At 43.4% G+C, this 24,290-nt stretch overlaps 1 protein-coding gene across 2 annotated transcripts in view; it reads left to right on the plus strand.

The window, feature by feature from the left end:
* LOC139371469 (stabilin 1) overlaps nt 1-24,290 on the plus strand; it is a 300,518-nt gene that overhangs the window by 270,959 nt on the left and 5,269 nt on the right. For both annotated transcript variants that reach the window (XM_071111910.1, XM_071111908.1), the window contains exons 58-67: nt 721-828; nt 2,145-2,338; nt 6,810-6,954; nt 16,031-16,164; nt 16,662-16,827; nt 20,956-21,062; nt 21,257-21,376; nt 21,878-22,030; nt 22,276-22,389; nt 22,745-22,897. In XM_071111910.1, coding sequence (XP_070968011.1) covers nt 721-828; nt 2,145-2,338; nt 6,810-6,954; nt 16,031-16,164; nt 16,662-16,827; nt 20,956-21,062; nt 21,257-21,376; nt 21,878-22,030; nt 22,276-22,389; nt 22,745-22,897 — 1,394 coding nt within the window. The remainder of the gene's footprint in view (nt 1-720; nt 829-2,144; nt 2,339-6,809; nt 6,955-16,030; nt 16,165-16,661; nt 16,828-20,955; nt 21,063-21,256; nt 21,377-21,877; nt 22,031-22,275; nt 22,390-22,744; nt 22,898-24,290) is intronic.

Consider the following 24,290-nt stretch of genomic DNA (forward strand, 5'->3'; position numbering starts at 1 on the left):
TAATAGTTATAACAGTTATAACTATAACAATAATACATATAATAATAATAATGATAATAACTATAATGCATAATAATTGCTAATAATAACAATAATCATAACTTTATAACTATATATATTTTTCCCCAAATATACAAAATAATGATAACTAATAATAACTATAAAAATAATAACTATAATAATAAAAACGATAAACTAATAATAACAAAGAATATAATAACAATAACAAACTATAACAATAACAACTATAATAACTATAACAAACTATAATAATAACAACTATAATAACAATAACAAACTATAATAACAACAACTATAATAACAATAACAAACTATAACAATAACAACTATAATAATAATAACAAACTATAATAATAACAACTATAATAATAATAACAAACTATAATAATAACAACTATAATAACAATAACAAACTATAATAATAACAACTATAATAACAATAACAAACTATAATAATAATAATAACTATAATAACAATAACAACTATAATAATAATAACAAACTATAATAATAATAACTATAATAACAATAACAAACTATAATAATAGTAACTATAATAACAATAACAAACTATAATAATAATAATAACTATAATAACAATAACAAACTATAATAATAATAAAGTAGCTATGGACATAAAGTTGTATTGTATGTGTGGGCCCGTGTGTGATAACTTTGTCTACTGTTGTGTCCGATCAGAGAAGAAGCTGGTGTGTTCTCCAGAGTGCCATAGCAACGCCGTGTGTCAGGCCGACAACATCTGTCTCTGTCAGTCACAGTATGTGGGGGACGGCTTGAACTGCACCGGTGGGTTGGAATAATTATTTAACTCATTTATTACCCACAATCCAGTTAGCTAATAGATTAACCCAAAGTATTCATTCTAAATCCACACTCTTGGGGTGGTGCGTCATGAGTAGGGGCCCAGAGTTTTTCCAGACCATGTGACCTGACCAGGGAAAAATCTTTGGCCCTAAACATTTAGCGAGTCTTGGGATGCGTCCCAAATGGTACCCTATTTCCGATATTGTGCACTTATTTTGAGTAGTGCACAATATAGGGAACAGGGTGATATTTTAGATAAAGACCCAATGTAGTTTGTTAGTCACTATGGAAACTGTGTGCACTAATTAGGTAATAGGGTGCCATTTGAGACTAAACCTTGCTATTCTGTTTCCAAATCTCCTCCGGCTCCTGATCTGTTATATTATTAATGATCTGTGTCTCCTCCAGCTCCTGGTCTGTTATATTATTAATGATCTCTGTCTCCTCCAGCTCCTGGTCTGTTATATTATTAATGATCTCTGTCTCCTCCAGCTCCTGGTCTGTTATATTATTATCTGTGTCTCCTCAAGCTCCTGGTCTGTTATATTATTCTCTGTGTCTCCTCCAGCTCCTGGTCTGTTATATTATTCTCTGTGTCTCCTCCAGCTCCTGGTCTGTTATATTATTATCTGTGTCTCCTCCAGCTCCTGGTCTGTTATATTATTATCTGTGTCTCCTCCAGCTCCTGGTCTGTTATATTATTATCTGTGTCTCCTCCAGCTCCTGGTCTGTTATATTATTATCTTTGTCTCCTCCAGCTCCTGGTCTGTTATATTATTCTCTGTGTCTCCTCCAGCTCCTGGTCTGTTATATTATTATCTGTGTCTCCTCCAGCTCCTGGTCTGTTATATTATTATCTGTGTCTCCTCCAGCTCCTGGTCTGTTATATTATTATCTGTGTCTCCTCCATCTCCTGGTCTGTTATATTATTCTCTTTGTCTCCTCCAGCTCCTGGTCTGTTATATTATTCTCTGTGTCTCCTCCAGCTCCTGGTCTGTTGTATTATTATCTGTGTCTCCTCCAGCTCCTGGTCTGTTATATTATTCTCTGTGTCTCCTCCAGCTCCTGGTCTGTTGTATTATTCTCTGTGTCTCCTCCAGCTCCTGGTCTGTTATATTATTCTCTTTGTCTCCTCCAGCTCCTGGTCTGTTATGTTATTAATGATCTCTGTCTCCTCCAGCTCCTGGTCTGTTATATTATTAATGATCTCTGTCTCCTCCAGCTCCTGGTCTGTTATATTATTCTCTGTGTCTCCTCCAGCTCCTGGTCTGTTATATTATTCTCTCTGTCTCCTCCAGCTCCTGATCTGTGTGCGGAGTACAACGGGGGCTGCCACCAGCATGCAGCCTGTCTCCAGACAGACCTGCAGGTCAACTGTACATGTCTGTCTGGCTACGAGGGTGACGGCTCTGTCTGCTCACCTATCAACAGGTGTGTCACAGAGACCAACGGAGGATGCAGTGACTTCGCTACTTGCCTGTTCACAGGGCCTGTGAGTGGTGGCTTCACATTCATGTTTTTCTGGCGCTTTCTTAATCGTCTTTCCTTCCTGTTGAATGCAGAACGAGGGAGCGCTCGGTTTGTTGTTTTGTAAAGTTATGAAAGTCTCTGAAAAAGTTTGGTTAGTAGCTAACTACCTTTTGAGTTTGGATCCTGCGACGGGGTTGGCATCAGTTGCTGGGACTGCTACTATCGGTCCAGTGATCCTGACGGCCAAGGCCAGGTCTGTGGGGCTGTTTGGTGTAGAAGCTAGCCTAGCTGCTAGCTAGTTGCCTATCAAGCTAGAAGGGTTTCCTTGAGGGCTTGAACGCAGCCTGCGACATGGTTAGCCATTGTGTCTAGATCCATGCTGTTTGTTGCTGCTTCCATCTTCACTCTGACATGCTCTGTCTGGAACTGAGAGGAGTAACAGTATAACCTGTCCTGTCTGGAACTGAGAGGAGTAACAGTATAACCTGTCCTGTCTGGAACTGAGAGGAGTAACAGTATAACCTGTCTGGAACTGAGAGGAGTAACAGTATAACCTGTCTGGAACTGAGAGGAGTAACAGTATAACCTGTCTGGAACTGAGAGGAGTAACAGTATAACCTGTCTGGAACTGAGAGGAGTAACAGTATAACCTGTCTTGTCTGGAATTGAGAGGAGTAACAGTATAACCTGTCCTGTCTGGAACTGAGAGGAGTAACAGTATAACCTGTCCTGTCTGGAACTGAGAGGGGTAACAGTATAACCTGTCCTGTCTGGAACTGAGAGGAGTAACAGTATAGCCTGTCCTGTCTGGAACTGAGAGGAGGAACAGTATAACCTGTCTGGAACTGAGAGGAGTAACAGTATAACCTGTCCTGTCTGGAACTGAGAGGAGTAACAGTATAACCTGTCCTGTCTGGAACTGAGAGGAGTAACAGTATAACCTGTCCTGTCTGGAACTGAGAGGAGTAACAGTATAACCTACATTGTTACTATGACAAAGACCAAAGCTGGCAGGAGTACCGTTGAGGACAGTGGTGTCTTTCTATCACAGTTCTTTTAAACAAATAAAATAGCTCTAAAAGTTGTTACAACAAGAAAATAAATACAAATGTTTTGTCCAATTACTGGTGGAGTCAACTAATAAAAGAATGGATGACCTGACCAGAGAGGTCCAGGTCCTGAAGAACAGTTTGCAGTTCTCCCAGGTTCAGATCGGTGAGGTGAAATAGGAGAACGACAAGATGACAGTAATCTGTAAGTCGTTGAGAGAGGTCATCAGTTCTGTGTGTGAATCCATTATAACAATGACTGAGGAATCAGATTATCTCCAGGGATAATTAAGACGGAACAATATGGTTATGGATGAAATTTCAGAATCTCCACGAGACCTTGACGGAGTCTGAGGACAAAGTGAGGAAAATGAAATGAGAAATTGAAGATGGACCACAGGAAGATTGAGGTAGAGCGCGCCCACAGGATTGGAAAACCCACCACCGGCCCGGGTGACAGGCCCAGGCCGACAGTGATCAGATGCCTGAGGTTCAAAGACAAGGTAGTTGGTCTGGAAAGAGCCAAGATCTTGAGAGGAACATATATCTTCCTCAACGAGGGCTATCCTGAAGCTGTGTGCCAGAAGAGGAAAGAACTGATCCCAGCCATGAAAGCTGCCAGAGCGTGTGGGGAAATTGCGTACATCCCCTACGACAGACTCATTGTACATCCTCCCTCCCAAAAGGGATGAGAGAGCCAAGTCTATGGGTTTGTAGCTTCAACCCCACAGCGCGCACACACACACACACACACACACACACACACACACACACACACACACACACACACACACACACACACACACACACACACACACACACACACACACACACACACACACACACACACACACACACACACACACACACACACCAACTGATCAATGGACTGCTGAATGTGTGTTTTTCCTCTTGCTTTGTTTTCTCTTTTCCATGTGTCTATCTCTGATCAGCTCCCCAGCTTAGAAATAAGGTTAATGAAATCAATAACTTGTTAACATCAGATAACATTTATATATTAGCCATTTCTGAGACTCACTTAGATAATTCATTTGATGATACAGCAGCAGCAATACAAGGATATAACATCTACAGAAGAGACAGGAATGCTTATGGGGGAGGTGTTGCTGTATATATTCAGAGCCATATCCCTTTAATGCTTAGATAAGATCTCATGTCAAGTGTTATTGAAGTGTTGTGGTTGCAGGTTTCCGGCTGCATGTAATAACACAAAAAACTTTCTGGGCTAATAATGTAAGAAATAACACACACAAAAGCAATACTTTCAAAGTTGCTTAGGAGCTGAAAGCAGAGCTGCCATATCTGTCGGCACTATCTTGTAGAAAGATTCAACTCCATCTTTCATCCAATCAGATGGCTAATTCATCACAAAACCATTTAATGTTTCCAATTATTTTATTGATTACTTCATTGGCAAAGCGGGAAAATGTAGGCAGGAAATGCCACACACGAACAGTGAGCCATCGTGCATAAAAAAACTAAAGTTAGAATTTTGTAAAGTTAGTGGGAGAGGTGGAGAAATTATTGTTATCGAGCAATAATGACAAACCTCCTGGCTTTGACAAATTAGATGGAAAGCTACTGAGGATGGTAGCTGACTCTATAGCCACTAATATCTGTCATATCTATAATCTGAGCCTAGAGGAAGGTGTTTGTCCTCAGACCTGGAGGGAAGCCAAAGCCATTCCGATACCCAAAAGTGATAAAGCGGCCTTTACTGGTTCTAACAGCAGACCTATCAGCTTGCTGCCAGCTCTTAGGAAACTGTTGGAAAGAAATGTGTTTGACCAAATAGAATACTATTTCTCTGTAAACAGATTGACACTTTCAGCATTTTTATAGAGAAGGGCACTCAACATGTACTGCACTGACACAAATGACTGATGGTTGATTGAGAGAAATTGATAATAAGAAGATTGTGGGAGCTGTACTGTTAGATTTCAGTGCAGCCTTTGATATTATTGACCATAACCTGTTGTTGAGAAAAAACTAGGAGCATTGTATGTGATACAAATCATTCCCTAAGCTCTAGCCCTCCGCTGAATCTGGTAATGAATGGTGTGGCTGTTGAACAAGTTGAGGAAACTAAATTACTTGGTGATATCTTAGATTGTAAACTGTCATGGTCAAAATATTGTTTTATTTTATTTAACCTTTATTTAACCAGGAAGGGCTCATTGAGATTTGAAATCTCTTTTTCAAGAGCGTACTGGCCAAGATAGGCAGCACCAAGTCATTACACAATTACAGATAGACAACATGAAAAAAACATGAAAAAGTAATCTAGTAAAAACCATAGAATTCACAAGAGTATAACAAAATCCAAAACAGAAAATTAAAAACATTGACAGGTCAGGGAATCAGCCTCATAATCCTTAATCGGTGATTTAAAAACACCAATCGGGACAAGTTCTTCCAGTTTAAAAGTATTTTGTAAGGCGTTCCAAGACGATGGCGCAGAGGACATAAAAGCCCTTTTACCAAATTCAGTTCGGACATTTGGAACAGTTAGCAGGATGAAGTCATAGATTCAATGGTTGTAAAGATGGGGAGAGGTCTGTCCGTAATAAAGAGATGCTCTGCTTTTTCGACGCCACACTCCACAAAGCAAGTCCAGCTCTAGTTGTATCTCATCTTGATTATTGTCCAGTCATATGGTCAAGTCCTGCTAAGAAAGACTGCAGCTGGCCCAGAACAGAGCGCCACGTCTTGCTCTTCATTGTAATCAGAGGACTAATATAAATATGATGCATACCAGTCTCTCATTGGCTAAGAGTTGAAGAAAGACTGACTGTGACACTTCTTGTTTTTATAAGAACATTTAATGTGTTGGAAATTCCAAATGATTTGCATAGTCAACTTACACGCAGCTCTGACACACACACTCACCCCACCAGACATGCCACCAGGGGTCTTTTCACAGTCCCCAAATCCAGAATAAATTCAAAAAAGCGTACAGTATTACAAAGAGCTATTATTGCATGAAAATCCCATCATATTGCTCAAATGAACAGCAAACCTGGTTTCAAAAAACAGATAAAGCAACACCTCGCGGCACAACGCCTCTCCCCTGTTTGACCTAGATATTGTGTGTGTATGTATTGGTACTGTAATGTAGGCTATGTGAGATGCTTTTAAATGTATATGTAATTCTGTCCTTGAGCTGTTCTTGTCTATTAATGTTCTGTATTATGTCATGTTGTGTGTGGACCCCAGGAAGAGTAGCTGCTGCTCATAAAACCCCTAACACCTGATTCCTTGCGTCCTATCCTCTCACTTCTTTCTCACTTCTTTCTCAAAATGCGTTGGAGGAGAAAGTCCAAGGTTGGTCTCCTCCGGTACATTTTGAGACCTAGTTGAGACCTAGTTGAGACCCAGTTATTCTTGTTTTTAGTAATATCCTGATGTGTTTTATCCTATCAGAATGAGCGTCAGTGCGAGTGTCTTGATGGGTACGTGGGGAACGGGCTCCAGTGTCTGGAGAAGGTGGTTCCACCCATCGACCGCTGTCTGGAGGAGAACGGAGGATGTCACCCCCAGGCCACGTGCAAGGACCTGCACTACCACAGTAAGAACTGACCTAAGACCTGCACTACCACAGTAAGAACTGACCTAAGACATGCACTACCACAGTAAGAACTGACCTAAGACCTGCACTACCACAGTAAGAACTGACCTAAGACCTGCACTACCACAGTAAGAAATGACCTAACACCTGCACTACCACAGTAAGAACTGACCTAAGACCTGCACTACCACACTAAGAACGGACCTAAGACCTGCACTACCACACTAAGAACTGACCTAAGACCTGCACTACCACACTAAGAACTGACCTAAGACCTGTTTTTCATGGTTCGGGCTAGGCCCCTTAGTTCCAGTGAAGGGAAATCTTAACACTACAGCATACAATGACATTCAAGACGATTATGTGCTTCCAACTTTGTGGCAACAGTTTGGGGAAGGCCCTTTCCTGTTTCAGCAGGACAATGCCATTGTGCACAAAGCGAGGTCTATACAGAAATGGTTTGTTGAGACCCGAGTGGAAAAACTTGACTGACCTGCACAGAGACCTGACCTCAACCCCATCGAACACCTTTGGGATGAATTGGAAAGCTGAATGCGAGCCAGGCCTAATCGCCCAACATCAGTGCCTGACCTCACTAATGCTCGTGGCTAAATGGAAGCAAGTCCCCGCAGCAATGTTCCAACATCTAGTGGAAAGCCTTCCCAGAAGAGTGGAGTGCATGACCATCTCCATGATTTTGGAATGAGATGTTGGACAAGCAGGTGTCCACATACCTTTGGCCATGTAGTGTATATACAGTTGAAGTCGGAAGTTTACATACACTTAGGTTGGAGTCATTAAAAATAGTTTTTCAACCACTCCACAAATTTCTTGTTAACAAACTATAGTTTTGGCAAGTCGGTTAGGATGTCTACTTTGTGCATGACACAAGTCATTTTTCCAACAATTGTTTACTGACAGATTATTTCACTGTATCACAATTCCAGTGGGTCAGAAGTTTACATACACTAAGTTGACTGCCTTAAAACAGCTTGGAAAATTCCAGAAAATTATGTCATGGCTTTAGAAGCTTCTGATAGGGTAATTGACATCATTTGAGTCAATTGGAGGTGTACCAGTGGATGTATTTCAAGGACTACCTTCAAACTTAGTGCCTCTTTGCTTGACATCATGGGAAAATCAAAAGAAATCAGCCAAGACCTCAGAAGACAATTGTAGACCTCCACAAGTCTGGTTCATCCTTGGGAACAATTTCCAAATGCCTGAAGGTATCACATCTGTACAAACAATAGTACGCAAGTATAAACACCATGGGACCACGCAGCCGTCATAACACAGGAAGGAAGGAGACGTGTTCTGTCTCTTAGAGATGAACATACTTTGGTGCAAAAAGTGCAAATCAATCCCAGAACATCAACAAAGGACATTGTGAAGATGCTGGAGGAAACAGGTACAAAAGTATCTATATACACAGTAAAACGAGTCCTATATCGACCTATATCAACCTGAAATGCCGCTCAGCAAGGAAGAAGCCACTGCTCCAAAACCACCATAAAAAAGCCAGACTACGGTTTGAAACTGCACATAGTGACAAAGATCGTACTTTTTTGGAGAACTGTTTGGCCATATTGACCATCGTTATGTTAGGAGGAAAAAGAGGGAGGCTTGCAAGCCGAAGAACACCATCCCAACCGTGCTTATCTGCAGGAGGGACTGGTGCACTTCACAAAATATATGGCATCATGAGGTTGGAAATGATGTGGATATATTGAAGAAACATCTCAAGACATCAGTCAGGAAGTTAAAGCTTGGTCGCAAATGGGTCTTCCAAATGGACAATGACCGCAAGCATACTTCCAAAGTTGTGGCAAAATGGCTTAAGGACAACAGAGTCAAGGTATTGGAGTGGCCATCACAAAGCCCTGACCTCAATCCCATAGAAAATTTGTGGGCAGAACTGAAAAAGCGTGTGCGAGCAAGGAGGCCTACAAACATGACTCAGTTACACCAGCTCTGTAAGGAGGAATGGTCCAAAATTCACCCAAATTATTGTGGGATGCTTGTGGAAGGCTACCCGAAATGTTTGACCCAAGTTAAACAATTTAAAGGCAATGCTACCATATACTAATTACTAATATTACATATAATTACATATACTAATACTAATTGAGTGTATGTAAACTTCTGACCCACTGGGAATGTGATGAAAGAAATAAAAGCTGAAATAAATCATTCTCTATACTATTATTCTGACATTTCACATTCTTAAAATAAAGTGGTGATCATAACTGACCTAAACAGGGAGTTTTTACTAGGATTAAATGTCAGGAATTGTGAAAAACTGAGTTGAAATGTATGTAGTTTAAATGTGTATGTAAACTTCCGACTTCAACTGTATACACACACACACACACAGTACTCATTCAAGCATTTTTCTTTATTTTTTACAATTTTATAGTCAATACATCACATCTATGAAATAACACATATGGAATCATGTAGTAACCAAAAGTGTTAAATATAAATATTTTTGATTCTAAATTTGAGATTCTTCAAAGTAGCCACCCTTTGCCTTGATGACAGCTTTGCACACTCTTGGTAATCTCTCAACCAGCTTCATGGGGTAGTCACCGGGAATGCATTTCAATTAATAGGTGTGCCTTGTAAAAGTTCATTTGTGGAATTTCTTTCCTTCTTAATGCATTTGAGCCAATCAGTTGTGTTGTGACAAGGTAGGGTTGGTATAAGGAATATAGCCCTATTTGGTAAAAGACCAAGTCCATATTATGGCAAGAACAGCACAAATAAGCAAAGAGAAACGACAGTCCATCATTACTTAAAGACATGAAGGTCAGTCAATCAAAGAACTTTGAAAGTTTCTTCAAGTGACAAAGTAGGGGTGGCATACAGAAGATGGTCTTTTAGCAATTCGGGCTAAGTCCATATCATGGAAAGAACAGCTCAAATAAGCACAGCAAAACGATAGTACATCATTACTTTAAGACATGAAGGTCAGTCAATCCGGAAAACGTGAAGAACTTTGAAAGTTTCTTCAAGTGCAGTCGCAAAAACCATCAAGCGTTATGATGAAACTGGCTCCCATGAGGACTACCACAGGAAAGGAAGACCCAGAGTTACCTCTGATGCAGAGGATAAGTTCATTAGAGTTACCAGCCTCAGAAATTGCAGCCCAAATAAATGCTTCAGAATTCAAGTAACAGACACATCTCAACATCAACTGTTCAGAATAGACTGTGTGAATCAGGCCTTCATGGTCAAATTGCTGCAAGAAACCACTACTAAAAGGATACCAATAAAAAATAAGAGACTTGCTTGAACAAGAAACACAAGCAATGGACATTAGACCGGTGGAAATCAGTCCTTTGGTCTGATGAGTCCAAATGTGAGATTTTTGGTTCCAACAGCCATGCCTTTGTGAGACGCAGAGTAGGTCAATTGATGATCTCTGCATGTGTGGTTCCCACTGTGAAGCATGGAGGAGGTGGTGTGATGGTGTGGAGGTGCTTTGCAGGTGACACAGTCAGTGATTTATTTAGAATTCAAGGCACACTTAACCAACATGGCTACCACAGCATTCTGCAGCATTCTGCAGCGCTTAGTGGGACTATCATTTGTTTTTCAACAGGACAATGACCCAACACACCTCCAGGCTCTGTAAGGGCTATATGACCAAGAAAGAGAGTGATGGAGTGCTGCATCAGATTACCTGGCCTCCACAATCACCTGACCTCAACCCAATTGAGATGTTTTGGGATGAGTTGGACCACAGAGTGAAGAAAAAGCAGCCAAGTGCTCAGCATATGTGCGAACTCCTTCAAGACTGTTGGAAAAACATTCCAGGTGATGCTGGTTGAAAGAATGCAAAGCTACTTTGAAGAATCTAAAATATATTTTGATTTGTTTAACACATTTTTTGGTTACTACATGATTCCACATGAGTTATTTAATAGTTTTGATGTCTTCACTAGTATTGTACAATGTATAAAAAAATAAAAAAATAAATAGAGAAAACCCCTTGATTGAGTAGATGTATCCAAACTTTTGACAGGTACCGTACTACATACATTTTTTTACAGACAGACAGACAGACAGACAGACAGACACTATCATGCATTATCCTGAATGATACATGCATTATCATGCTGAAACATGAGGTGATGGTGGCAGATGAATGGCACTACAATGGGCCTCGGGATCTCGTTACGGTTTCTATGCGTTCAAATTGCCATCGATAAAATGCAATTGTGTTCATTGTCCTTAGCTTATGCCTGCCCATACCAGAAGCCCACCACAAACCTGGGACACTCTGTTCACAACATTGACATCAGCAAACCGCTCACCCACACGAGATCAAATACTGTGTCCTAGTCAAAGCTGATAGCAACACTTAATTTTTTTTATCTAAATATTTACACACATGCTATACATGTGGTCTATGGTTGTGAGGCCGGTTGGACGTACTGCCAAATTTTCTAAAACGATGATGGGGGCAGCTTATGGTAGAGAAATTTACATTAAATTCTCTGGAAACATTCCTGCAGTCAGCTTGCCTATTGCACGCTCCCTCAAAACTTGAGACATCTGTGGCATTGTGTCTTTTGACAAAACTGCACATTTTAGAAAGTGGCCTTATTATTTTATTTATCCCACAAAGTGGAGCTTTTATTTCAGCTCCTGAAACATGGGACTTCACATGCGTTAATATGGCATCCTATTCCCTATGTAGTGCATGTAGATCAAATCAAATCAAACCTTGTCACATGCGCCAAATACAACAAGTGGACAGGGCTTACTGACCAGCCCTTAACCAACAGTGTAGACCTTACCGTGAAATGCTTAATTACAAGCCTTTAATCAACAGTGCAGTTCAAGGAGAGTTAAGAAAATATTTACCAAATATTTTTTAAAGTAACGACTTGGCGCTCCAGTACCGCTTGCCCTGCGGAGGCAGAGAGAACAGTCTATGACTTGGGTGACTGGAGTATCTGACCATTTTTTTGGGCCTTCCTCTGACACCGCCTGGTATAGTTGTCCCGGATGTCAGGAAGCTTGGCCCCAGTGATGTACTGGGCCGTACGCTCTACCCTCTGCAGTGCCTTGCGGTCGGCGCCCGAGCAGTTGCAGTACCAGGCAGTGATGCAAGCGGTCAGGATGCTCTCGATGGTGCAGCTGTAGAACTTTTTGAGGATCTGGGGACCCATGCCAAATCTTTTCAGTCTCCTGAGGGGGAAAAGGTTTTGTCGTGCCATCTTCACGACTGTCAAGGTGTGTGATAGATCGTTGGTGATGTGGACACCAAGGAACTTGCTCCACTACAGCCCCGTTGATGTTAATGGCGGCTAGTTCGGCCCGCCTTTTCCTGTAGTCCACAATCAGCTTTTTTGTCTTGCTCACGTTGAGGGAGAAGTTGTCCAGGCACCACACTGCCAGTTCTCTGACCTCCTCCCTATAGGATGTCTCATCGTTGTCAGTAATCAGGCCTACCCCTGTTGTGTCATCAGCAAACTTAATGATGGTGTTGGAGTCGTGTTTGGCCACGCAGTCATGGGTGAACAGGGAGTACAGGAGGGGACTGAGTACGCATCCCCGAGGGGCACCAGTGTTGAGGATAAGTTTGGCAGACGTGTTGTTGCCTATCCTGAGCATCTGGGGGCGGCCCGTCAGGAAGTCCAGGATCCAGTTGCAGAGGGAGGTGTTTAGTCCCAGGGTCCTTAGCTTAGTGATGAGCTTCATGGGCACTATGGTGTTGAACTCTGAGCTGTAGTCAATGAACAGCATTCTCACATAGGTGTTCCTTTTGTCCAGGTGGGAAAGGGCAGTGTGGAGTGCGATTGAGATTGCGTCATCTGTGGATCTGTTGGGGCGGTATGCGAATTGGAGTGGCTCTAGGGTATTCGGGAGGATGCTGTTGATGTGAACCATGACCAGCCTTTCAAATCACTTCATGGCTACCGACGTGAGTGCTATGGGGTGGTAATCATTTAGGCAGGTTTCCTTTGCTTCCTTGGGCACAGGGACGATGGTGGTCTGCTTGAAACATGTAGGTATTACAGACTCAGTCAGGGAGCGGTTGAAAATGTCAGTGAAGACACTTGCCCGTTGGTCCACGCATGCTTTGAGTACACATCCTGGTAATCCATCTGGCCCTGTGTCTTTGTGTATGTTGACCTGTTTGAAGGTCTTGCTCACATGGGCTACCGAGAGCGTTATCACACAGTCATCCAGAACAGCTGGTGCTCTCATGCATGCTTCAATGTTACTTGCCTCGAAGCGAGCATAAAGGGCATTTAGCTCGTCTGGGTATCCCTTTGTAGTCCATAATAGTTTCCAAGCCCTGCCACATCCGATGAGCATCAGAGCCGGTGTTGTAGGATTCAATCTTAATCCTGTACTGACGGTTTGATGGTTTGTCTGAGGGCATAGCAGGATTTCTTATAGGCATCCGGATTAGTGTCCCTCTCCTTGAAAGCGGCAGCTCTGGCCTTTAGCTCAATGCTGTTGTTGCCTGTAATCCATGGCTTCTGGTTGGGATATGTACGTACGGTCACTGAGGGGGATGACGTCGTCGATGCACTTATAGATGAAGCCAATGACTGAGGTGGTATACTCCTCAATGCCATTGGATGAATCCCGGAACATATTCCAGTCTGTGCTTGCAACACAGTCCTGTAGAGTAGCATCTGCGCCATCTGACCACTTCCGTATTGCACTGGTACTTCCTGCTTTAGTTTTTGCTTGTAAGCCAGAATCAGGAGGATCGAGTTAAGGTCAGATTTGCCAAATGGAGGGCGAGGGAGAGCTTTGTATGCTTCTCTCTGTGTAGATTAAAGGTGATCTAGAGTGTTTTTCTCCTCTGGTTGCACATGTAACATGCTGGTAGAAATGAGGTAAAACTGATTTAAGTTCCCCTGCATTAAAGTCCCCGGCCACTAGGAGCGCCGCTTCTGGATGAGCATTTTATTCTTTGCTTATGGCCTTATACAGCTGGTTGAGTGGCCTTATACAGCTGGTTGAGTGTGGTCTTATACAGCTGGTTGAGTGGCCTTATACAGCTGGTTGAGTGTGGTCTTAGTGCCAGCATCGGTCTGTGGTGGTAAGTAGACGGCTCCGAAAAATATAGATGAGAACTCTCCTGGTAGATAGTGTGGTCTACAGCTTATCATAAGGTACTCTACCTCAGGCAAGCAATACCTCGAGACTTCTTTAATATTTGACATCGTGCACTTGCTGTTATTGACCAAAAAACACACACCCACCCCTCGTCTTACCAGAAGTGGCTTCTCTGTTCTGCCGGTGCATTGAAAACACCTCTAGCTCTATATTGTCATCCGTGTCGTCGTTTAGCCACGACTCTGTGAAACATAGGATATTACAGTTCTGAATGTCCCTTTGGTAGTATAATCGTAGACGTAGGTCATCCATTTTATTTTCCAATGATTGTTAGCAAGTAGAATTGATCACAGCGAGCGGTTACTTGCTCGTCTACGGATTCTCAAAAGCCTGATCTGCGTGCTTTTTTCCTCCGTCTTTTCTTCACGCAAATAACGGGGGTCTGGGTCTGTTCCCGGGAGAGCAGTATATCCTTCTCGTTGGACTCGTTAAAGGAAAAAGGTTCTTCCAGTCCATGGTGAGTAATCCGAGTCCTGATGTCCAGAAGTCGGCCATAAGAGACGGTAGTGTTGATGATTAACTACAGGAGAGTGAGACCAAATCATGGACGCTGGACAGAGTGGATTTCAGTTGTAACAAAAAGGCAGTTTATTGAGTCAAAAGATATCTTGTCCTGCAGTTTAACGTGCACGGACCTATTCATATAGCTCAGAAGGAGTTAGCTGAAAAAGGGAACTAGACAAAGGTTGTAGCAGATTTTATACATGGAATAATGTAGGTGGAGTCTTGTCGTGGTGGTCTTCTGACTGGTCCCGAAGAGTTGGAGGCGGGCCTGCTCCAGCCAGAGCAGGAGCCCCATTGGTGCACAGCAGAGTCCTCTGCTCTTAGCACCTGACCAGTAGAGGGGGGAGTGAGGTGTGTGTGTCCAGGAATCGTGAGATAAGGGGAACTGAAACTGGCAGTTTATGGCTGGGGCTAGGGTGCTTCCTGTTTGGACAGGGGTGCGTGCAATGACTTGAGTCAGGCGGCTTAATATATGTGCTTAATATATGAGCTATGTATATGAATATGTGTATATATGACAGTAGCAGCAACATTATGTACAAAATAAGTTACAAACAACACAAAAAAATAAAATAAAAAGTAGCACACTTCGGTGACGGGTCGTCAGATTGATCTTCCCAATTGTGTCAGGTTATTTATACATATTAAAGGAGAAGAGGACCAGAGGAGGAGAAGATGACTCAGCAAGATGACGTAGATGCAATACAGCAGTAGTAGTTCAATTTCAAGAGCATTGAAGCGTGAGGCCAAACTTCTCTGAAGTTTTGGTCCAGTAGTTACTACGTCGTATCAACGTGACGCTAACACCTGCACACGCGCAGATACTCTGTGACTGTGTGTATAAACAGTCTTTAATCATCATAACACCAACCCCTCTTTTAAGCTGCTGCTACTCTCTGTTTATGATATATGCACAGTCACTGTAACTATACATTCATATACATACTACCTCAATTGGCCCGACCAACCAGTGCTCCCTCACATTGGCTAACCGGGCTATCTGCATTGTGTCCCACCACCCGCCAACCCCTCTTTTTACGCTTCTGCTACTCTCTGTTCATCATATATGCATAGTCACTTTAACCATATCTACATGTACATACTACCTCAATCAGCCTGACTAACAGGTGTCTGTATGTAGCCTCTACTGTATTTAGCCTGTCTTTTTACTGTTGATTTATTTATTTACCTACCTATTGTTCACCTAATACCTTTTTGGCACTATTGGTTAGAGCCTGTAAGTAAGCATTTCACTGTAAGGTCTACTACACCTGTTGTATTCAGCGCACGTGACAAATAAACTTTGGTTTGATTTGATCTGCGGTGCTGCTCATGGCAACATAATTTTGCAGATTCTACCTTTAAAGTGATAGTTATTTCCATCTTTATTAAGAGACCGTTTGTTCCTTTGTGTCGTCAGGTAACACTGCCGGAGTGTTCCACCTGCGTTCCAGTGCAGGGAAGTACCAGCTGAACTACACCGATGCTGAGCTAGCCTGTCAAGCTGAGGGGGCTACGCTGGCCACCTTCTCTCAGATGGCTGATGCACAACAGGTCAGAGGTCATCCTTTAAAAGGAAAATCTGGGATTCGAAACAACAAAGCAGTCACCCTGACACTTTTCATCAAAAGCTATATATCATTACTTTAAAAAGTCCATACATTGATGTGCCAATCACAGACTGCCCATTTAACTCTGCAAAATTATACACTTGATTTAAAGTGTTACCAACTACTTGGTCAGTGGCTGTAGTTTGAAGTTGAACCAGGACATCATTAACTCTCAGCTACATGATACCGGTGATTGAAAGTGATAGTTCACTATTTAGAAGTTTTACAGTGGTAGTGTCCCAATTCTCCCCCTGTGCACTTGCACACTCCTGGTCAGTGGAAACTCACAGGCTCCAGCCAATGCTTTTAAATCCGTGACGACCAGGAAGTGTACAAGTGCAGTTTTTAAGAGAAGGGCAGAGAATCGGGATGCACCCAGTAACTGTCTGATTGACACTCCACCGCTGATGTTGCAGTTCATCATGTTGTGTCTTTCTCTAGCTGGGAATGCACCAATGTGTTGCTGGATGGATACAAGGGAAGAAAGTGGGCTATCCAACCAGGTTTCCCTCGGTCAATTGTGGTGACAACCATGTTGGTATAGTGCTATACAAAGACCCTGTGGACCCCAGCAGCAAATACGACACCTTCTGTTACAGACTGTCAGGTAACACCATCAGCCAGGGTTGGGCTCTACTTACAGACTGTCAGGTAACACCATCAGCCAGGGTTGGGCTCCTCTTATAGACTGTCAGGTAACACCATCAGCCAGGGTTGGGCTCCACTTACAGACTGTCAGGTAACACCATCAACCAGGGTTGGGCTCCACTTACTGTTACAGACTGTCAGATAACACCATCAGCCAGGGTTGGGCTCCACTTACAGACTGTCAGGTAACACCATCAGCCAGGGTTGGGCTCCACTTACTGTTACAGACTGTCAGATAACACCATCAGCCAGGGTTGGGCTCCACTTACAGACTGTCAGGTAATACCATCAGCCAGGGTTGGGCTCCACTTACAGACTGTCAGGTAACACCATCAGCCAGGGTTGGGCTCTACTTACAGACTGTCAGGTAATACCATCAGCCAGGGTTGGGCTCCACTTACAGACTGTCAGGTAACACCATCAGCCAGGGTTGGGCTCCACTTACAGACTGTCAGGTAACACCATCAGCCAGGGTTGGGCTCCACTTATAGACTGTCAGGTAACACCATCAGCCAGGGTTGGGCTCTACTTACAGACTGTCAGGTAACACCATCAGCCAGGGTTGGGCTCCACTTATAGACTGTCAGGTAATACCATAAGCCAGGGTTGGGCTCCACTTACAGACTGTCAGGTAACACCATCAGCCAGGGTTGGGCTCCACTTACAGACTGTCAGGTAACACCATCAGCCAGGGTTGGGCTCTACTTACAGACTGTCAGGTAACACCATCAGCCAGGGTTGGGCTCCACTTACAGACTGTCAGGTAACACCATCAGCCAGGGTTGGGCTCCACTTACAGACTGTCAGGTAACACCATCAGCCAGGGTTGGGCTCCACTTATAGACTGTCAGGTAACACCATCAGCCAGGGTTGGGCTCCACTTACAGACTGTCAGGTAACACCATCAGCCAGGGTTGGGCTCCACTTACAGACTGTCAGGTAACACCATCAGCCAGGGTTGGGCTCCACTTACAGACTGTCAGGTAACACCATCAGCCAGGGTTGGGCTCCACTTACAGACTGTCAGGTAACACCATCAGCCAGGGTTGGGCTCCACTTACAGACTGTCAGGTAATACCATCAGCCAGGGTTGGGCTCCACTTACAGACTGTCAGGTAACACCATCAGCCAGGGTTGGGCTCCACTTACAGACTGTCAGGTAACACCATCAGCCAGGGTTGGGCTCCACTTACAGACTGTCAGGTAACACCATCAGCCAGGGTTGGGCTCCACTTACAGACTGTCAGGTAACACCATCAGCCAGGGTTGGGCTCCACTTACAGACTGTCAGGTAACACCATCAGCCAGGGTTGGGCTCCACTTACAGACTGTCAGGTAACACCATCAGCCAGGGTTGGGCTCCACTTACAGACTGTCAGGTAACACCATCAGCCAGGGTTGGGCTCCACTTACAGACTGTCAGGTAACACCATCAGCCAGGGTTGGGCTCCACTTACAGACTGTCAGGTAACACCATCAGCCAGGGTTGGGCTCCACTTACAGACTGTCAGGTAATACCATCAGCCAGGGTTGGGCTCCACTTACAGACTGTCAGGTAACACCATCAGCCAGGGTTGGGCTCCACTTACAGACTGTCAGGTAACACCATCAGCCAGGGTTGGGCTCCACTTACAGACTGTCAGGTAACACCATCAGCCAGGGTTGGGCTCCACTTACAGACTGTCAGGTAACACCATCAGCCAGGGTTGGGCTCCACTTACAGACTGTCAGGTAACACCATCAGCCAGGGTTGGGCTCCACTTACAGACTGTCAGGTAACACCATCAGCCAGGGTTGGGCTCCACTTACAGACTGTCAGGTAACACCATCAGCCAGGGTTGGGCTCCACTTACAGACTGTCAGGTAACACCATCAGCCAGGGTTGGGCTCCACTTATAGACTGTCAGGTAACACCATCAGCCAGGGTTGGGCTCTACTTACAGACTGTCAGGTAACACCATCAGCCAGGGTTGGGCTCCACTTACAGACTGTCAGGTAACACCATCAGCCAGGGTTGGGCTCCACTTACAGACTGTCAGGTAACACCATCAGCCAGGGTTGGGCTCCACTTACAGACTGTCAGGTAACACCATCAGCCAGGGTTGGGCTGCACTTACAGACGGTCAGGTAACACCATCAGCCAGGGTTGGGCTCCACTTACAGACTGTCAGGTAACACCATCAGCCAGGGTTGGGCTCCACTTACAGACTGTCAGGTAATACCATCAGCCAGGGTTGGGCTCTACTTACAGACTGTCAGGTAACACCATCAGCCAGGGTTGGGCTCCACTTACTGTTACAGATTTCATTTCAATTCCAGAAATTTCAGGAAGTACTGTACACTGAAATTCCAATTATCCTCAATGCCAATCAATGTGGAATTGTGCTATTTACACTTTTTTTTAACACTACAAATGTAGTGGATCAGGGCTGTTGTCATAAAGCATCTAAGAGTAGGATTGCTGATCTAGGATCAGGTCCCCCTATATCCATATGATAATGAAATTATGATTAGAAAAGAAAACAGATCCTAGATCAGGTTTATGAATATAGGCCTACCAGCAATACTGTCTCCATTCTATCTTCATTTCATATCAGTATTTCAACAACATTTAGATGTGTCCTGTGGTACTGTGTATTACAACCCGTCTGTCTCTCGGTAGATGTGTCCTGTGTATTACAACCCGTCTGTCTCCCTGTAGATGTGTCCTGTGTATTACAACTCGTCTGTCTCTCTGTAGATGTGTCCTGTGTATTACAACCCGTCTGTCTCTCTGTAGATGTGTCCTGTGTATTACAACCCGTCTGTCTCTCTGTAGATGTGTCCTGTGTATTACAACCCGTCTGTCTCCCTGTAGATGTGTCCTGTGGTACTGTGTATTACAACCCGTCTGTCTCTCTGTAGATGTGTCCTGTGGTACTGTATATTACAACCAGTCTGTCTCTCTGTAGATGTGTCCTGTGTATTACAACCCGTCTGTCTCCCTGTAGATGTATCCTGTGTATTACAACCCGTCTGTCTCCCTGTAGATGTGTCCTGTGTATTACAACCAGTCTGTCTCTCTGTAGATGTGTCCTGTGGTACTGTGTATTACAACCCATCTGTCTCCCTGTAGATGTGTCCTGTGTATTACAACCCGTCTGTCTCACTGTAGATGTGTCCTGTGTATTACAACCCGTCTGTCTCCCTGTAGATGTGTCCTGTGTATTGCAACCCGTCTGTCTCCCTGTAGATGTGTCCTGTGTATTACAACCCGTCTGTCTCTCTGTAGATGTGTCCTGTGTATTACAGCCCGTCTGTCTCTCTGTAGATGTGTCCTGTATATTACAACCGTCTGTCTCCCTGAAGATGTGTCCTGTGGTACTGTGTATTACAACCCGTCTGTCTCTCTGTAGATGTGTCCTGTGGTACTGTGTATTACAACCTGTCTTGTGGTACTGTGTATTACAACCCGTCTGTCTCCATGTAGATGTGTCCTGTATATTACAACCCGTCTGTCTCCATGTAGATGTGTCCTGTGGTACTGTATATTACAACCCGTCTGTCTCCATGTAGATGTGTCCTGTGGTACTGTGTATTACAACCCGTCTGTCTCTCTGTAGATGTGTCCTGTGGTACTGTGTATTACAACCCGTCTGTCTCTCTGTAGATGTGTCCTGTGGTACTGTGTATTACAACCCATCTGTCTCTCTGTAGATGTGTCCTGTGGTACTGTGTATTACAACCCGTCTGTCTCCATGTAGATGTGTCCTGTGGTACTGTATATTACAACCCGTCTGTCTCTCTGTAGATGTCTCCTGTGTATTACAACCCGTCTGTCTCTCTGTAGATGTGTCCTGTGGTACTGTGTATTACAACCCGTCTGTCTCTCTGTAGATGTGTCCTGTATATTACAACCCGTCTGTCTCTCTGTAGACGTGTCCAGTGGTACTATATATTACAACCTATCTGTCTCTCTGTAGATGTGTCCTGTATATTACAACTCGTCTGTCTCTCTGTAGATGTGTCCAGTGGTACTATATATTACAACCTATCTGTCTCTCTGTAGATGTGTCCAGTGTATTACAACCCGTCTGTCTCTCTGTAGATGTGTCCTGTGTGTGTGGAAGTGGGTACGTAGGTAACGGGGACTTCTGTAACGGAGACCTGGCCAGTGTTGTGGCTACCAACTTAAACTACTCTGTATTCTACAATGTAAGTTTGTTGTTGTTTCATTCAGGACTAATCCTAAATTAAGATCCTCACATGCAACTCAGACTTAATTGTATTAATTCAAATTAAAGTACATTTGCAAACATTTACGGGTGATATGGATCTCAAGTTAGAATTTGGCCCTATTTTATGAGTGCAAATATTGAACAACATGAAATTCTCTCTCCTGGTTGTAGATATTGTTGAAGTATGCAGGCTCGTCTACAGAGGGAGAAGTTCTGTTGGACTTTCTGTCCAGCAGTTCATCCTATGCCACTCTGTTTGTGCCAGTCAACGCTGGGTTCTCTGAGAATGAGGTGATTTTATGTTAACGTCTGAAATCATGGAACAAAAAAAAAGAGACATTTTTACTTACTTTTTACCTGTAAATTCATGTATTTTGTGTCATTTAAAAAGGGATAGTTCACCTAAATTACAAAATGCCATGTTGGTTTCTTTACCCAGTGAGAAGTCTATGTACAAGCTATGACAGTAATCCATGCTTTGGTTGAGGTTCCCTGGCACGGTTTTCAAATGCTAACGTTTTAGCATCAGTGGCACAAATCCCATTCAAGTCATTTTTTGCACATCATGTCCAAATCATCTATGTGACTTGTGAGCTTCAAAATCAATGACATATTGATGATTTTGGACATTATACCGGTCCCATGACTTGAATGGGATTTGTTCTTACTGGGTAAAGAAACTAATATGTCATTTTGTAATTTAGGTGAACTATCCCTTTTTTTTAATGTTTATATAAAGATGTATAATTTTGTCTTAGTCATTTGATGTATAGTTTTCTTGGCTTTATGTAGACCTTATCAGACCGGGATGTGGAGTACCATATCTCCACTAACAACAGCATTACGCTCTATGAGGACCTGAAACACGATGGAGTCATCCCTTCCAGACTGGGATATAACCTCTCAGTGGTCATTTCCCCCAGCAACATCACACAGCAGAACCAGGTGAGTGGACCGGACTGTTACAAATGTCCAGGAGCTGGTTGTGCAATTCAAACAAGTCTTTACTCCAGATCAACATGTTACTAATAACTTGTAAAACATTTTTTTTTTTAAATATAGTAATAATAAACAAAACAATTAAGTGTATAATATCATACATTTCTTAAAGCAACAATTCATTTCATGGATGTTTTGATTTGGATGAAGTGATTCTTGATTTTGTGGGTGTGCCGGTTGTTTCTCCACAGGAGCCCCAGACGTTCAAGCTAGTGAACCGGAGGCTAGTGTTGACCTGGGACATCCCAGCCTACAATGGAATTATCCATGTCATAGAGGGCCCACTCAGAGCCCCGCCACTACCAGTGAGTTAGTTAAGCAGTTGAGTGAAGTTGTACCCTAGATGCTGATCTTGGATCAGTTTGACATTTTCCCCACTAATGGTTAAGGTTGGGGAATGTGATCCTAGATCTGTAAAAAACTTCAGACCATTATAACAATCCTAATTCATTGCAAATTCCACCCTATTTCAGAGCCACCCAAGGAGTCTCTGGTCAACAGTAACACACTGCATTATGGGAGAATAGGGTCTCTGGTCAACAGTAACACACTGCATTATGGGAGAATAGGGTCTCTGGTCAACAGTAGCACCCTGCATTATGGGAGAATAGAGTGGCTTTGTCCCTTCTAGTAATTATATTTCTATGATTATCATTCCAGGTGCACCATGCCCAGTCATCAGGCCACGCCCACGGGGGCGGGACTGTGGCCACCTCCATCCTGGTCACCTGTCTGATAGTCTGCGTCATCGCTGGCCTCACCTATTACGTCTTCAAACACAAGAATGACGCCTTCCGCTTCCACTACTTCAAGGTAACAAGTCCTTCCAACACTACTATAGACCAGGCCCATTGGGCCCACAGGGCTTTGATCAACACTACTATAGACCAGGCCCATTGGGCCCACAGGGCTTTGATCAACACTACTATAGACCAGGCCCATTGGGCCCACAGGGCTCTGATCAACACTACTATAGACCAGGCCCATTGGGCCCACAGGACCTTGATCAACACTACTATAGACCAGGCCCATAGTTGTATTGTATTTTACATTTGTGCGACTTGTCTATCAGCGTGGCACGTTTTAGTGTTTTTTTTTTGTGGACACCAGGAAGGGGTCAGCTGCTGCTGCTGCTGCAAAAAAGCTCATGGGGTTTTTAACAAACACATTGTACACATTTGACATTCACCGAATAACAATAGCCAGAAATCCAGTCTGTCTATGCCAACACTCCACTCCTTGTCAAGCTAAACACTTTTTGTTGCCATGACAAGGAGTAGCAATGGAGGGGGAAAACTGAAAACTAGCTGTTATTGGCAGAGATGTTTGTAACTCTTTCTAATTGGTCTATTAACTGATATATACAGAACAGTGGGGCAAAACAGTATTTAGTCAGCCACCAATTGTGCAAGTTCTCCCACTTAAAAAGATGAGAGACCTGTAATTTTCATCATATGTACACTTCAACTATGACAGACAAAATGAGAAGAAAAAAATCCAGAAAATCACATTGTAGAATTTTGAATGAATTTATTTGCAAATTATGGTGGAAAATAAGTATTTGGTCACCTACAAACAAGCAAGATTTCTGGCTCTCACAGACCTGTAACTTCTTCTTTAAGAGGCTCCTCTGTCCTCCACTCGTTACCTGTATTAATGGCACATGTTTGAACTTGTTATCAGTATAAAAGACACCTGTCCACAACCTCAAACAGTCTCACTCCAAACTCCACTATGGCCAAGACCAAAGAGCTGTCAAAGGACACTAGAAACAAAATTGTAGACCTGCACCAGGCTGGGAAGACTGAATCTGCAATAGGTAAGCAGCTTGGTTTGAAGAAATCAACTGTGGGAGCAATTATTAGGAAATGGAAGACATACAAGACCACTGATAATCTCCCTCGATCTGGGGCTCCACGCAAGATCTCACCCCGTGGGGTCAAAATGATCACAAGAACGGTGAGCAAAAATCCCAGAACCACACGGGGGGACCTAGTGAATGACCTGCAGAGAGCTGGGACCAAAGTAACAAAGCCTACCATCAGTAACACACTACGCCGCCAGGGACTCAAATCCTGCAGTGCCAGACGTGTCCCCCTGCTTAAGCCAGTACATGTCCAGGCACGTCTGAAGTTTGCTAGAGAGCATTTGGATGATCCAGAAGAAGATTGGGAGAATGTCATATGGTCAGATGAAACCAAAATAT

This window comes from Oncorhynchus clarkii, chromosome 17 (assembly GCF_045791955.1).
Source record: "Oncorhynchus clarkii lewisi isolate Uvic-CL-2024 chromosome 17, UVic_Ocla_1.0, whole genome shotgun sequence".
In the NCBI taxonomy this organism is placed as follows: Eukaryota; Metazoa; Chordata; class Actinopteri; order Salmoniformes; family Salmonidae; genus Oncorhynchus; species Oncorhynchus clarkii.